Source organism: Delphinus delphis, chromosome 1 (genome assembly GCF_949987515.2).
Source record: "Delphinus delphis chromosome 1, mDelDel1.2, whole genome shotgun sequence".
Lineage (NCBI taxonomy): Eukaryota > Metazoa > Chordata > Mammalia > Artiodactyla > Delphinidae > Delphinus > Delphinus delphis.
Genome location: NC_082683.1, coordinates 144,837,632 through 144,854,516, shown reverse-complemented (window position 1 = coordinate 144,854,516; position 16,885 = coordinate 144,837,632). Strand labels below are relative to the sequence as shown.

The 16,885-nt window shown below is 39.4% G+C and overlaps 1 protein-coding gene across 1 annotated transcript in view; it reads left to right on the top strand.

Moving 5' to 3' along the window:
- DTL (denticleless E3 ubiquitin protein ligase homolog) overlaps positions 1–13,296 on the top strand; it is a 38,534-nt gene extending 25,238 nt beyond the window's left edge. The window contains exons 12-16 of the mRNA XM_060009996.1: positions 1,352–1,441; positions 3,846–3,981; positions 9,631–10,463; positions 12,672–12,782; positions 12,884–13,296. Of these exons, the coding sequence (XP_059865979.1) occupies positions 1,352–1,441; positions 3,846–3,981; positions 9,631–10,463; positions 12,672–12,770 (1,158 nt within the window). The 3' untranslated portion in view covers positions 12,771–12,782; positions 12,884–13,296. The remainder of the gene's footprint in view (positions 1–1,351; positions 1,442–3,845; positions 3,982–9,630; positions 10,464–12,671; positions 12,783–12,883) is intronic.
- The last annotated feature ends 3,589 nt before the right edge of the window (positions 13,297–16,885 follow it).

The following is a 16,885-nucleotide window of genomic DNA, read 5'->3' as shown; positions in this document are numbered from 1 at the left end:
GGATTTCCTCTTCCTTTTAACTTGCTGCTTGCAGTACTCCTTGGGCCTTGGGTAGAGAAACTTTATGGGCTGGGGCCATAAAGAACTTCTGTGACTTGAGATAGAGACTATCTTGAAAGTCTTTTCTAAAATATGCTACCTTGTGAAAGAATGAGCTCTTGTTCTCTGTGGCATTGTAGGAGTAGGCAGCAAGTGAGGTCCTTTTAGATCTCAAGAAAAAGCCCAGCAAGGCAAATTAGATTCTGCTCTTTGTCTTCTTCGGCTTTTTGAATCATTACATATGTGCCATTTAACCCAAGAGAGGAGTAGTAATAATTGAGTTGGGTAACCTTATGAATCAGTGTGTCGAATCCCTTTAACTACAGTCTGAGGAGTCCATTAAGCTTACTTAGTAATTCTCACAAATATTCTTCCCAGAATGCCTCCACTTTCTTCATACAAATGAGCAATGATTCAGATCTTCAGGAAAATGAAAAGAGAATAATTTCTCTTTTTCAAACACATGCTAATAATAGCTGTGTGAGTTTGTACTCCATGTTGTGCTGATTAATGCCCATGGCCTCTGATAGGGATTGACAGCTCTTGAATGAGTCAGCTGTCAAATGCACATCACTAATGGCATCGAATGAGCGTGAAAATATTCTTAGTCACATGTGTAGTACTGCACAATGTGACCCTTCTTTATACATTAAAATGTATTGAGATGTGGCAATACTTAACTTGAAAATTCAAGATTTCTTTAAGCAAATGAATTTAAATAAAATTTTAGAGGAATTTTTTTTCCAAAATGGATAAAAAGTGCCATGTAGAATATAGCTTATACCCCTTCAAAATGAAGGAGTATAACTGGGCTTTCTTAAAAGTCAGTGAGTCTTCTTTTGGAAGAAAGACTGTCCTCTTGTCCCAAGAGATCTGCTAGCATGTCTCAGGTACCTTCAGGACTTAGTAAGTGCAGCGTTCCTGGAAGTAGCTGACTAGAGAAGATCTAAAGTTGTCTAGGCTCCACTTGAAGTGTACTACCTAGTTGCTGAACCTTACCCTTTCAGTCTTGAATTTTAGTCAAAATACGTATAGCTAAGTGGTCCTGATTTGAAATAAGACCTGTCCTGGTATGTAAGCTCATATTGTTTACTTATTTTGGCTATTTTCATTCTGTTTTCTCAGATTAATGACAGAAATACTTTCATTGCCCATTGGGACTTTTTCTGAGCTATAAGTAGGCATGTCTAGGGGCTTTTGGTAACAACCCTAAAGCTCTCTAAGGTACAGATATGGAGAAATTCGAAGCCTCTGTCTGAGAGACCTACCACTGCTCTGCTGACTTGTTTTTTTCTTTTTGATGTTGTGATAGGTCTCCATACCCTGGCATCCTCCTACTGTGCTCCTGGGTCATTCTCAAGAGGTCACATCTGTGTGCTGGTGTCCATCAGACTTCACAAAGGTTTGTAGGTGAATCTGTGGTTGGTTTAAAAAGTAGATCACAGGTTTGTAGGTTTTTCCAAGGTCAGCTTGAGAGTTAATACAGACTTTTATGTTTATATAGACATTTAAAAGATCTAGAGGCCATCCAGAATCTGTATCATCATTAATCACACATATTCTATTTTTTATACCAATAGATAAACTGTATTATGCACTAAAGAATAAGTGGATTTCTTAGTTCCCTAGAGTCATTCCTTTCCTAAACATAGGATTTAAGTTTTTAACATTAATAAAATTTCATTTTAAAATCGAAGGTAAAAAGAAAATCTAAGGTGAAAACTAGTGTTTCTGACTTTCTACATATTATCAATGTAGTGTATTAAAGGTAACACCTTGACTGTTCTTCACAGTCCAGTTTGGGTTCTCACATGCCTGAAAAATGCTTACTGTGAAGTCTTAACGTGTTAGGCTGTCTGTGACTAAACTAGAGAAGAAGTAGCTCCAAAGTATTTTAGACACTTTGAAAAGAAGAAAATATACTTACGTAAAAATTTTTTTAATAGTGATACTAAAAACAAGTAAAAACCCTGAAAGGTAGAAATCCCAGAAACATAAACAAACTCCACATACATCTAGGGATTTCATATAATAGTGGCCCGAGTTCCACTCACTTCTCCAGGGCCTACCTTTGGTCTTTGGGTTATTTTGGGTTTGCAGGAAATGTCCCTTCTGTGGAGAGCTCCTTTTTATCTATTATGTTTTGAAGGTTTGTTGCCTATTATTCCCATCTGTTTTTTTATCTTCCAGAATCTTCTCATGGTCTGATCTACTCATGGCATCCCTGCTAGCTTTCCAGTACTACTGTGGATTTCCTTTTATTTCTATATCCCTATATAACCATTTCTGTGATGAGCTTCATGATAGACATTTTTTGAAATCATTGCTTTAATCACCAAAAATTACACCCCTATGGCATTTTCCCTCTAAGATTCCCTGTGATTTCCAGTGAAACGTCTGCTTTTAATGTGGAATTTTATATCTTCATAGAACTTACTGAGATGATTTTTTTTTATTATTCAGTTAATTATCATCTTTTTCCATCCATCATATATTGCCCTTATCTCTTTGCACAGAAAAGACTCAAAGGAAGTAGCAGGGCTGTTTACTCATACCAATTTAACGACCACCTTTTTAAAAGGTTCTTTAAAATAATTTTGTCCCGAGCCTAGAATTAGGAAGATAAAAATACCGCTTTAAAAAAAAAAAAAAAGATTTACACTTTGAAATTGAAAAAACTTGGATTTAAATTCTAGCTCTGCCACTTAATTGTGGTGACCTTGGGCAAATAACTTTATTCCCATTTTGTAGATGAGGTTATTTGAGTACAAGCCTTTTTATATTGTGAGAATTAAATAAGATAAAGAACATAAATTTTCAGACATTCAGATTTAGTGGTTGCTCTGTAAATAATAACTTGTTTATAGACTATAGAATAACTGGGGATTCCAGGCATTTCTTTTGAGCAGTTAAATATGTGTGTCTTCTTTTGGCCTCCCAGTGAGGAAAGGAAAAAGCTGCCAGCCTCTTGGGGACCAAGACTTAAGAGAACGTGTGTTCTTTTTTTTCCTCTCTCTTTAGTTACTGAAATAGAGAAATTATATAAACAAATGCTGGGGAATAGCTCTGGTACCAGTGGCCATTTGCCACAAGCTCTTCAAGCTGGACTTTCTCTGCCATAAAAGGCTTGGGACCAAGATCAGGAATGGTTAGATATTTTTAAAGGGGCAAAAGTTATTTTTAACTTTTTTCAGTCTAGTGAACGTGTCGTTTTCCCAGATTGCTCCTTTACCTATCTGAAAAAGAATCTTAGGGAAAGGTTTCATACTACTTGCCACAGCATACTAGAGTCATGGACTAAATCAGATCTTGGGAATAATCCCATTACTTTAACAATAAGCCAGAACTTGAGGAAGTCAGAGGAAAGTCATACAAATTAAATGTCAGTGACATACACTGACTGATCTTTTAAGAGAAAGAGTAAAAATGACATCTTAATTTAATTACATGTTTTGTAGTTACACAGAAGGTGATAAAGATAATGACTTGCCCAACTTCTTGAGAATAAAATGAAATGAACCTGGTTTTATAGTAGAGCTTTAGGTAGCTAAGAAATGACTGGTCACAAAAGTCATACCAGCAGAATGTATATAAAGAAGAAACTAAAGGATTCACTTCTTTGGAAATCTGGAATGATTCCTGAAAGCAAGGAATGAAAGTATCTGACCTTTCAGATAACATTTTCTATATCCTGTTACATCAGGCAGAATAATTCTCTAATCATCAGCCCTTAAGACATACCTGTTTTTTACTTTGTTGTGAATCTTTGATTGAAACTTATTAACTCCCTTCCTGGTTCTCTGTAGATTGCTACCTGCTCTGATGACAATACACTGAAAGTCTGGCGCTTGAATAGAGACTTAGAAGAGAAATCAGGAGGAGATAAACTCTCCATAGTGGGCTGGGCCTCTCAGAAGAAGAGAGAGGCGAGAGCCGACCTAGGTAAGGATCCCGTGCATTTTTCTAAGTTTTTTAATGGTTTGATTGATTTAGTTCTGTAGTACAGATGGTGAGCTAGATTTGATCTTATTTTGGTATGTTTTCAGAGGAAAGCACCGTCTCATTGACATTCTTTTTAATATATGTTTTCTGAACACTACTATGTTTATCATCTACACAAGGCAATGGAATACACCAGTAGATTTATTTTTTAAGTATTTGTTGAACATCTACTATGTTCTAGGCACTGTTCTAAGTTCCTGGGGATTCTACAATAAACAAAAGATTCAAAATCCCAAAGATGTAAATGAAGCTTACATATTAGTGTGAGAGTAGGCAAACAAGTTAAAGAAGTAAAATTTGTCAGATAACAATACGTGGTTAGGGAAAAAGGAAAGAAGGAATGAGAGAATAGCAAAGCATGCTGTTAAAATTTTAAATTAGGTACCCAGGGAGACCTCAATGAAAAGATGGTATCTGAGTAAAAAAATTGAAGTAATGAAGTAGTAAGCCATATGGATATTTTAGAGAATGTTCTAGGCAGACAAAACAGCAAATGCAAAGGCCCTGAAGCAGGAGCAGGCCTGGCATATTTTGTGTTCCTCAAAGAGGCTAATGTAGCTGTAGTCCCTGTGGCTAAAGCGGGCAAAAGAGAAGAGGGGAATAGTAGTGGAAAATAAGGTTCTTGTATGATTTTGGCTTTTATTCTGACAGACAGAAAGCTGTTGGAGGGTTTTGAATAGAGAAGGGTATGATCTGCCTTTTCTTAATTTGATAATTCTAACTTCTGTGTTGAAAACAAATTGTAAGGGGATCAGGGTAAAAGCTGCAAGCTAATTTAAAAACTCATTGAAATAACACAGGAAGCAATGATGCTGACTTAGACCAAAGAGGTAGCAAACGGTGGGACAAAAAGTCTTCAAAATCTGGATATGATGGAGCCAATAGAATGTGCTGTGGGACGTAAGGGAGAGTTATCAAGGATAACTTCAGAATTTATGGCTTGAGAAGCTAGAAGGGTGGAGTTGCCGTTAACCTATATAGGAATCACTGCAGGAGGAACAGGTTTGGGGGAGGGAACAGCTGGATATGTTGTTTGATATTGTTAGACATCTAAGTGGGGTTGTCAGAGAGGCAGTTAGATGTTTAATTCTGCAATTTAGGGCTGGAGTTGTAAATTTCGGATTCATCATCATATTGGTAAAAGGTAGCTATAGATGGAAAAGAGAATAGGTCTGGGGTCTGAGCCTTGGAACATCCTAATATTTAGAAATTGGAGAGGTGAAGGAGCAGGTACAACCTGAGAAGTAAGAGAAAAACCAAGAGTATTTTGTAAACTAAGAAAGATCAGATGTTTTTGGCATGCAATGTAAGATGAAGGCTAAAAACTGACCTTTAGGTTTGGCAGTGCAGGCAACCTTAGTGAGAGCAGTTTTTGGTGGTGTGTTGGTGGCCTGATTAGTGTTGTTCAGGAGGATGGGAGAAGAGAAGGCTCTTTCAAGAAGTCTTCCTAGAAAGGAAAGAAGAGAGATGAAGTGGTAGCTGAAGGAGGAAGCTGTGTTGAAGTTTGTTTTGGTTTTGTTTTGTTTTGGTTTTTGTGGTACGCGGGCCTCTCACTGTTGTGGCCTCTCCCGTTGCGGAGCACAGGCTCCGGACGCGCAGGCTCAGCAGCCATGGCTCACGGGCCCAGCCGCTCTGTGGCATGTGGTATCTTCCCGGACCGAGACACGAACCCATGTCCCCTGCATGGGCAGGTGGACTCTCAACCACTGCGCCACCAGGGAAGCCCCTTGTTTTGTTTTTAATGAGAATATAGCATTTTGTATGTGATTGAAAGGATCCTATAGTGAAGGGGAAAATCGATGCAGGGAAGTTTGCTGGACCAGTGTCCTCGAGTGAGGGGATGATATCTAATATACATGTTGAAGAGTAGTCCTTTGTCAGGGGTGTAGATAGTTCATCCATAGTAACCAGAAGGCAGAAATATAGGCACAGTGAAGGTAGGTGGATAAATGGGATGGTCAGAACTTGTGGAAGTTTCCAACTGTTCTGACAGCTTCTATTTTCTTAGATAGGAATGAGGATCATCAACTGAGAATAAGGATGAGGGGTGGAAGTGATAGAGATTTGAGGAGAGAAGAGAAAGTCTGGAATAGTCATATAGAGAATAGAAGAGTAAATGGACCAGGGAAATATGATGTTGGGCATAAGAGTCAACCTAAGGCTGGCACTCACTCATTGAAAGTGAGCAGTCAGCATGGTTGTGCATCTGCTGCACAGGTACAGGTACACTGTAGGTGGAAAGTTGGTTTTAACCAGTCATATGGTTTGTTTGTTTGTTTTTAATTTTTTTCAGTAATTTAATGTTTTATTTATTTTTGGCTGTGTTGGGTCTTTGTTGCTGCGCGCGGGCTTTCTCTAGTTGCGGTGAGCTGGGGCTACTCTTCGTTGCGGTGCGTGGGCTTCTCATTGCGGTGGCTTCTCTTGTTACGGAGCACGAGCTCTAGGCTCACGGGCTCTAGGCACCCGGGCTTCAGTAGTTGGAGCATGCAGGCTCAGTAGTTGTGGCTCACAGGCTCTAGAGCGCAGGCTCAGTAGTTGTGGCGCACGGGCTTAGTTGCTCCGCGGTATCTTCCTGGACCAGGGCTCGAACCTGTGTACCCTGCCTTGGCAGGTGGATTCTTAACCACTGCGCCACCAGGGAAGTCCCTCTGCTGCCTTGTCTTTATATGTATTTTTTGCTCCCTAATTTTGAAAAACAAAAATGAATTATATGAGGAAAAAGCCATCAGCATTGCCACCACTCATACAAAATTTCAGTTAACATTTAGAGTTATTTTTTGAGATTTTACTCCCTTATCCATAGAGATTTTCTTGTTAACAGTCATAGTTAAACTACAGATATATTTGGGTTTCTTGAGGATTTTTTTCACTGAACATGATATTCTAAGCACTTTCCGTGTTACCTTTTTAGCAAAACATTTTGAATCATCCCCTGGGTAAATGTTCCATAGTTTACCTAGCTATTCTATTGTAGTTGGACATTTTATTTCCAGTGTTTTGTGGGAAAAAATTTTTTTCTGAATTTAGGGTCCCCATCTCCCATTAAAATAGATTCCCAGAGGTGGAATTTCTGTGTTAATGACTATAAACATTTTAACATTTTTGATGAAAATTATGTTTCTTTTAACTAGGTGTTTTTGTTTTTTTAAGATTTTTTTGATGTGGACCATTTTTAAAGTCTTTATTGAATTTGTCACAGTTTTGCTTCTGTTTTATGTTTTTTGGTTTTTTGGCCACAAGGCATGTGGGATCTTAGCTCCCCGAACAGGGATCGAACCTGTACCCCCCGCGATGGAAAGCGAAATCTTAATCACTAGACCACCAGGGAAGTCCCTAACTAGGTGTTTTTAGTGTGTCATTAATTATTCTTAGTTTTGGAGGTCAAGTCACAAAAAAGTTACATACGTTGACCAAATTTGTACCATACTAATAACATTTAGCCATTATTGAATATTAATACAGTTGTTCTAAGGACCTAGTTGGATTATCTCGTTTAATTCCCCAAACAACCGAAACTGAAACTCAAGGAACGTAGGCTTGCCTAAGATCACACAGCTGTGAAGTTATAGTAGAATCAGAGTTCAGACCCTTGCAATCTGATTCTAAAGCTCATGCTTGGAAGCACCTTGCAGTACTGCCTCCTTTAACCCAGCACAGCAAAGCGAAGTTCAAACTAAGCCTGGACCAGGAGCTAGACCTAGATTTCTCTGTCTCTGGGTGATGCTAGAGTTAACTCTGAAGAGCACTACAGAGCAGCAACCTGACGCAAGGGCCAAAGGCTGGTGCACTGGCCATTCGGCCCTGTAAGCCAACTTGCAGCAATGGATTGGCTGCTGCTAATCACACTGCCGTTTTGAAAATTATGTTCCTATGTTTTCCCAAGCCTCTAATTGCCACCCCAATCCTTCACTGCTGTCCTGGACTGCCTGTCTTCTCTTCTGGCCCTTTTAACCTAGTAACTAGAAGGCTTTAAATCCCAAGGCACGGCCCCTTTTACCTTGTCCTACTTTTCGCAGTCAGCACCTGCTCTGTTGTTTACTATTCTTTCACTGTTTCAGCCAGAGATTTCATAGCACCGTCAGGGCAAATGGTTCTCTGCCTTGTCTGTGCATCATAGCCACTTGTGGAACTTTTTAAAAGTTTGTCTCCAGAAATTGTTCAGTAGGCCTGGGGTAGGGGCCAAGTACCTGTATTATTATAAAGCTCCACATTAAGTCCGCTATGCAGCCAGATTGAGAACCTCTGGTCAAGTATTACTAAGTGACAAAAATGATTATCTTAAAGAGAAGGAAACCTTACCTGTTCTATCTCAAGTGCTTGCTGTAGTCTTTTTTTTTATAACTTTCTTTTTAATTTATTTTTGGCTGTGTTGGGTCTTCGTTGCTGCGCCCAGGCTTTCTCTAGTTGCGGCGAGTGGGGGCTGTTCTTCTTTGCAGAGCACTGGCTCTAGGCGCAAGGGCTTCAGTAGTTGTGGCATGCGGGCTCAGTAGTTGTGGCTCACAGACTCTAGAGTGCAGGCTCAGTAGTTGTGGCACGTGGGCTCAGTAGTTGTGACTCGCAGGCACTAGAGCTCAGGCTCAGTAGTTGTGGTGTAAGGGCTTAGTTGCTCCACAGAATGTGGGATCTTCCCGGACCAGGGCTTGAACCCGTGTCCCCTGCATTGGCAGGCGGATTCTTAACCACTGTGCCACCAGGGAAGTCCCAGTTTATAAGAATTTGCCTGAAGTATTTGTCATTGCCTGTAAACAAGGGACAGGACACATAGAGAAGAGTTCTATCCACTATTTGATTTGCTTTACAGAGAGCGTGCATTGAGTTTCTGAAATGTTCTTTGACATTCTTTGGCTTGTGGAAAATCATAAATTGTAAATTAAGGTGGAAAGCCACATGAGGCCTGATAACAAGTAATTTATGGAATTACTTCTTATGGAGATTAAAAACTATCTCCATTTAATAGATGTGGAAACCGAGGCAGAGGTGAACGGTTGTACCAAGTCACATAGTGATTGTGTCAGATTGTAGACCTGTATGCTCCTTAGTGTGCGGTGCTTCTCTGCCCTGTGCTCAGAAGTATACACAGGAATGCTAATGGCAACTTTACTTATGAAAACAAAATATCATTAACAATCCTAATGTCTTACTGTTACCTTAGGATACTTTGTAGCTGTTAAAAGTGATATAAATCTGTATTAATGTGGGAAATGTTCATGATATGTTATGAAGCAGGTTACTAAATATTTGGTACATCATGGTCCCATTTTTGTGTAGAAAAAAGAGACGTATTATATCACATGCACAAGTATAGAAAAAACATTAAAAGTGGTTCACTTGGATGCTGTTAAATTTTTTCTGTAATTTCTAGATTTTTACAAGTATGTGTTTTACAGCAGGGTGTTTGGGGGGCTGGCAGTTAGGAAAAGGGAAGGAAAATGCTAAAAGGGTCCAGTAAGAATCAAATGACTTATGTGATCTGCTCACTGGGAAATCAACCCCTGGATGATTAAGTTAGCTATAATTTTCCTTGATGAGAACTTGGGGGTATTCTATGGCTTTCACTTCTGATTTTTGTGACCCTCTTTTCTTTTTCAGTAACAGTGACAAGTAGCCAGAGTACTCCTGCCAAAGCCCCCAGAGTAAAGAGCAGTCCATGCATTTCCTCCCCATCATCAGCAGCTTGTGCTCCAAGCTGTGCTGGAGACCTCCCTCTTCCTTCAAATACTGCCACATTCTCTCTTAAAACCCCTCCTGCCAAGACCCGATCTCCCATCAGCAGAAGAGGCTCCGTGTCCTCTGTCTCTCCCAAGCCACCCTCATCTTTCAAGATGTCCATTAGGAACTGGATGACCCGGACACCTTCCTTATCACCACCCATGACTCCACCTGCTTCTGAGACCAAGATCATGTCTCCAAGAAAAGCCCTTATACCTGTGAGCCTGAAATCATCCCAAGCAGTGGCTTGCTCTGAGTCTAGAAATAGAGTAAAGAGGAGGCTAGACTCAAGTTGTCTGGAGAATGTGAAACAAAAGTGTGTAAAGAGTTGCAACTGTGTGACTGAGCTTGATGACCCAGTTGAAAAGCTTCATTTGGATCTGTGCTGCCTTGCTGGTAACCAGGAAGACCTTGGTAAGGACTCTCTAGGTCCTACCAAACCAAGCAAGATTGAAGGGACTAGTATGAGTGTCACAGAGCCTCCTTCTCCTGCCAGTCCTTATGCTTCAGAAGGCTGTGGAACGCTACCTCTTCCTTTGGGATCTTGTGGAGAAGGCTCTGAAGTGGTAGGCAAAGAGAATAGCTCCCCAGAGAATAAAAACTGGTTATTGGCCATGGCAGCCAAACGGAAGGCTGAGAATTCGTCTCCACGAAGTCCATCATCCCAGACCCCCAACCCTAGGAGGCAGAGTGGAAAGACTTCTCCAGGCCCGGTAAGTTGGCAGTGGTAGAAGATGCATTTCCCAACTGGCCAGGGCAGGCACAGATCTCTTCTCAAAAGTCAGAATGTTTTGGTTTTTTTTTTAAAGTAAATCTATTTATTCCTAGGATTGCCAGATTTAGCACATAAAAATGCAGGACAAATATTCGTGGGACATATTTATACTAAAAGTTTTTCATACTAAAAGTTATTTGTTGCTTGAAATTCAAATGTAGCTGGGTGTGTCCTGTATTTTATCTGGCAACCCTATTTACTTCCATTAAAATCCCATCTGTCGGGCTTCCCTGGTGGCGCAGTGGTTGAGAGTCTGCCTGCCGATGCAGGGGACACGGGTTCGTGCCCCGGTCTGGGAGGATCCCACATGCCGCGGAGCAACTAGGCCCGTGAGCCATGGCCGCTGAGCCTGCACGTCTGGAGCCTGTGCTCCGCAACAGGAGAGGCCACAACAGTGAGAGGCCAGTGTACCGCCAAAAAAAAAAAATCCCATCTGTCAAGGTCCATACCCCTCAGCCCCATTGCCTGATTCATCAAAGCCTTCTTCATCCTCCAGGATGTCAATTCAAAAATATCTTCCCTCTCCTTTGTTTGACATTATTCCCTCCCCTACCCCCCAGCCCCTGCAGCCTCTTTTTATAGATTCTCTCCCCTTTTTATAGACAAAGCTGTAATTCATGGACAAGTTGCCAACATCCATAAATAGATTTTCAATATGTAATTACAGCTTATAATTATTTAAAATAAAGCAAAATTAAGATACTTACAAAGCAATTTAAGTGAAGAATCCTAGATTTTTATGATTTTTCCCCAGTCTTTTACGATCATCTTGCTCACACCGGTATTTTTGGCAACTCACCTGTATCTGCCTTTTTTTAAACATTCAGTTTAACTTTACTTATCTTTTTATTTAACTTAGATAATTTCAAAAACAGATATTGCTGGCAGAAATAGCTTTGTGAACCTTGAAAACCAAGTGACTCATGGTGGAGGCAGAAGTAGCTGTGAGCATTGGGTGAGCTATGGGTACCACTCAAAGGGAATAGAAAGCTTCTGCTACTCAGTTTGCAAGTTAAGGATGGAGGTGGGTTAAGGAATTTTCTCCTGTAGTTCATAGTAGCTCTTTGTCTGTGTTAGGGAGAAGGTGGAAGAACGATTGAAACCCAATTTAGGAGTCATGATCAGTAACATCTGCCCATTTAAAGGGCAGAAGCTAGATAACCTTAGGCCAGTTCTAGTTTAATAAGTGTTCATATCCCCCTCCTACTGTCATGAAGCCTATCCCATAATTTTAGGAAAGATAAACTAGAAGTTTTTTTTTTTTTTTGGCTTAAACAACAGACATTTATTTCTCACAGTTCTGGAAGCTGGGAAGTCCAAGATCAAGGTGCTATTCTCATCCTGGTGAGGGTCCATTTCTTGGCTTGCAGATGAGTTGTCTTATTGCTTTATCATCATATGGTGGCGGTAGAAATATTTTAAAGATTACTTCAAACACAAATTCCAAGACCTGCTACAGAATATTAAAAAAAAAAAAAAACTATAAGTAGTCTTTCCTTTTTTCTCTCAAAATTATCCCTGTAGGTGATCTTTGCCCCTAGCTAAAATTCCTATTATTATAGGAATTTTATTTCAGGGAGCTAGTCCAAGCTATGTGTTAGCAGAAAAGCAATTTCAATAAAAAATTGTTTTCATGAATGTGTACACCTTAAAGGCTGTAAAAAATAGTGTGCTGGTCCAAGATATTTCTGGCTTTATAATTTCAATCTTTGAAGCTTAAGTTTCTTTAAAATAATTTTTTTCTTTATGTATATGTTGATAATGTAGACTTCAGAAAAGGGTAGTATCTGCCATTTGAATACCTATCTCGTTTGTAAATTTGGGAGGGTGATTTACTCACGTATTTCAAAGAGGATGGTAATTGTAACCTCTTTGGTTCCTATTACGAGGCTTAACTGGCAATATTTTCTGTTCACATGAAAAATCTGTTTCCTCCTTCCTTGCATGCTGCCTTAAATTTTTCTGTATTTAGTACAAATCAACCAAAAGAGACATTGCCATCAAAGTATTTGAGACTGAAATCTATCTGACTAAATAAGCAAATTTCTAGGCATCCTAACTTAAAATACCCTTAGTGATAACTTGCTGAGGTAACAGCTGAACTTTGTCTTAGAAAATCTTTAGAATCTAAACTTTCTTCTTCTAGGTCACCATTACTCCCAGCTCCATGCGGAAAATCTGTACATATTTCCATAGAAAGTCCCAAGATGGCTACTGTAGTCCAGAACAGTCAACAGAATTATAGATTCTCATCTGAGTGAGTTAACTGAACTTTGACCCATTAAAACAAGATAAAAAATTCAACAGAGTGACTCTGTAACTCTGGTTTTAAGAAAGCTACCGTTTTTTCCTTTTTAGAGAAAATCCTTTCAACTCCGAAATTTACCTAGCCTGGTTCTACTGCCATGGTGTACCGTGCAGCTTCCTCGGAATGAATGCTGTGTTTAAATTTCATAAAGTAAGTTTGTCACTGTGTAACATTTTGAATGAGTAGTCTTTACTTTTTAAATTATGCATCCTCCCTACAATAATGACATCCCATGTCATAGAGGCAAAAAAACAAGTGTTGTCTCTCTTACTCTGAAACTTTCTGGGCACAGTGGAAAGTATCTGCAGGCCACAGCAGGAGGCCTGTCTGTGAAGGTCAGCTGCTGAAGAGGACCCTGGGTCTCTGCTGCTTCCAACAAATACAGTTTCATATAAAATATATATAATCTTTTCACTACATTTTTGTGGGGTTTTTTAAGTATGTGGTAAAATGTGATGTTTAGATAAGCAAATTTATATTGATTCAGTGTTAAAATACAATCTCAAGTTAAAATCATCTTTATTTTAAAAGCAGTGATAAATATCAGCTCGTTGGAGAACACTAGAAATGTTTGTCTTTTTTTCCCCCCGTATATATCTCCCACATGAGATCTAAGGTTCTCATATTTTTACCAAGCAATCTACTATGTTTCCAACCCAACATCACGTTCTAGAAAAGGTTATAGTTTTTGCCATTTACTGGAGGAAGATGTTTATAGAATCAGTAGTCACTGAAGCTGGAGTTTGAATTCAGTCTTCAGTTCTCTAGGGGCTGCTACTTTTTTAAAAAAGAAGTCGTCAGATTTTAAGAAAAAGTAATGATTTTTTATTGATATTTTTATAAAAGTAGGTAGTTCTTAACTGAAAATCCAGAACCTAAAGAGTAAATCTTGACTTTAACTTGATTTTTTGGATTCTCTTTATATACAAAAAAGCAGTGATCTTCTAGTAGAGCCCTGAGCCAAACATCATAGAATTTTCTCTAGGTATTTAATAGAGAGAGTGTACAGACTGACTCTCAGTTAATAGTGTGCAAAATATCTTGAGTATCCCTTACCTTAACAGTTACGTATCAATCAGCTTCAAATGAACCATTGTTTTATATTTTAGCCCTTTGTAACCTTATAGAAACAAGCTCCGTGTACTTCTATGTACTATGTCCTTGGAAGGGAGTCCTCTTCCAGTCATGAAACTTGATTCATTTTATCCACATCCCTGAGGACTGTGTAGACTTTATTCATACTTCTGTCATCATTTTAAAATCTATTCTTAATGATAACTCTTTAATTCCTTTGATTCTTATAAATGAAGGTGTAACAACAAGAACTGCATGGGTCAGTTAAGCATGGGTTCTCCTGGTTTTATCCAAGGAGAAAGGTAAATAAAGGAAAGCCACAGAAATGCTATTTTCGAAACAAAGTATGCCGTAGCATTAACTGAATATTTAAGAACTCTACTTATATTTGATGTTTGATTTTTGTGTGTTTGTGGGAAGGTGTTATTTATGACCAATACCTGCCAATAATGCAATCTATCTTTCTTGATTTGAAAGCCAGTGGGGAAAAGGATCCATGAAAAAGAGAACTAAAGTAGGTGGTTTTCTTCTTTGTATCCCTGCTCATCTGACAGTTTCTGCTGAGTAAAATTGGGTATAAATGTGGCTGTCAGAAACTGTGCTGAGAGTCTACTGAGTGTAACATTCCCACTTGGAAAACTAGTACTTCAAATGGGTGCCAAAGGTCAAATGTAATGAGATAATAATTATCCCTGCTTGTGTCAGTGTCAGACTTTGAGCTGCTCCTGAATAATAAAGCCTTTTACCTTATCTGATGTTCTTTTCTGAGCTTTTGCATTAACCTAGAAGCAGTCTGTCTACACAAAAGAACTATAGCAGTAATCAAGAATCCCTTCTACTTGCTCATTGAATAAAATTTGTTTATTCCCAAGGACATGATCTAGTTCAGGCTGAAAGAGGTTTTCATAAAATACGTCTTGCTTGATCAGACCTTGAGTGTTTAAGGTGGCTTGGATTACTTGATAAAGGAGGGTGGGGTGGTGTAATTCTTTTTAGAAACAAGTATTTCCAGCCCAAGGTTTTCTATTTGAATACACTCCAAGCACTTTTGCTACAAAGCTGTATTAGAGTTTCCGTTTGGCTGTTTCAACACAGGCCCTTAATTTACTTTTGCAAGGGTTGACTAATTAGTCCTTTAAAATGTCTCTTAATCTAGGCTGCGCTTTCAGTTGGTGATAAATCAGAATCATGTGTAGCTTACCCCGTTGGGGTGGCAGAAGGCAGGTTCAGCCCACCATCCCTATCCCCAGCCTTAATAACTTAAAACTTTAAGATTTTTGGGACACCCTGTGTAGGAGGCATTTTTTAAAACCTCAATTGTGCAATATGCATGTCTAGACATTACTTTTTTCTTTTTAAGTGTGTGTGTGTGTGTGTGTGAGTTGCTTTAACCCTCACCTTGAAATTAGCCAGTGGCAATTATCTTGTATAGGTCACAGCAGTTTAACATATGCTTTTTGAGAGCCTGTTGTAGCCGACACACTGCTGCTCTTAGGTCTGTTCTTCTGCTTTTCCTAGTTCCAAAAGGGACAGGACTTCCTCTCACACTGCTCTTAAAGCAAAGGACAAGCAGTCTCACAGAGAGAATCCGTTCCACAGCTAGGTGGTGTGGGCAACATTTTACAGAGGTGCATCAGAAGAGAAACTGAGTGAGGATGTCGTACTAGAGAACCTGAGTTCTTGTCCGCCTTGTGGCAGTTCAGCACAGGTATCTGCTTTGTAATTATATACAGGGCTGAATGCTGGCCCCGTTGAGCATCACACCGCTTCCCACACAGGTCTCCATAGGAGATCCTTTGCCTGCCGTCGGTTCGGATCATGCCACATCACGGATTAACCGCTTACGCATCAGATTCCTAGGAATTGTGGAAAAACCTGCATTGTGCATGTGCTCTTTAGAGATTGTTTGCACGTTATAAGCAAGCCAAACAACATTTTGTTGGATGTGAAGTGAGTCAAATACTTCATTAGATCCAATGCCAGGAATACAAGCCCAACTTGCTATAAGGGACTCACTTTGTCATCTAAAGGGGTAGAAAAACCTGTTTTATTTCTGAGCTACGTTTGAGCACATGCTAAAAAGTGTAAGGGTTGTTATAGAATTATGTAAAGTCAAGTCAGCCTTTAAAAAAACATTAGGCAGCTTGTTTGGATCAGTATGCCTACAGCAAGTACGTACAACACAAATGAGAGGTGTTACAGTATTAAAGCATAGGCTTATTCCATCCCTGAAGCTCATCCCTCCCACTTCCCTGCTAAGCCAGGAAAGAGGACTTCAAGGATATATAACCAGGTTCTTAATTTTGAATTTCAAAGGTTTAATATTCCATTTATACCCCATTTCTCTTTAATTTCCTTAACTTGCCACTTGCCCTTTCCCGTTTTGACATTCTAAATAATTCAAGCTATTTTGTAGAATATGAATAGCACATTTTAAATGCCTTTGATTGGAAGACATTCAATTCAGCCAACACATCCATCACCTGGAAGATGTTCAATTCAGCCAACACTTATTTATTCACTCCTGCCAAGCCCTGTGTGAAGCACCTGGTCTGCAGAGTTCCTCCCTTTATTTTCAGTAGTCAAAGGAGTCACTTTATCTGTGGCGCTTCAATAAGCTAAAGTCAGCATTTGAGGGAAACAGGCAAAGATCGGATTTTCACGGCCTTTGAATGAAGTTGTGAGCAGCTACGATGTAGCAAGTGCTGGCTAGATGCAGACTCTTCCCTCCAGGAACTTCATTCAACTGCCACTTAAAGAACCTTTAACTTTTCAAAGTAAGATGCTTTCCTCATGCATGTTTCATATATTCTTTATAACACTGTAAATAACAGTTAAAAACATCTCTAGACTGCATAGCTTTGAATTCCAGCCCTAGCTGTATGACCTTTGGCAAGTTCCTTAACCTCTCTGTGAATCAGTTTCCATGAGATGTGCAGTTATTACATGTACAGTTCTTAGGACAGTGCCTAATAGCA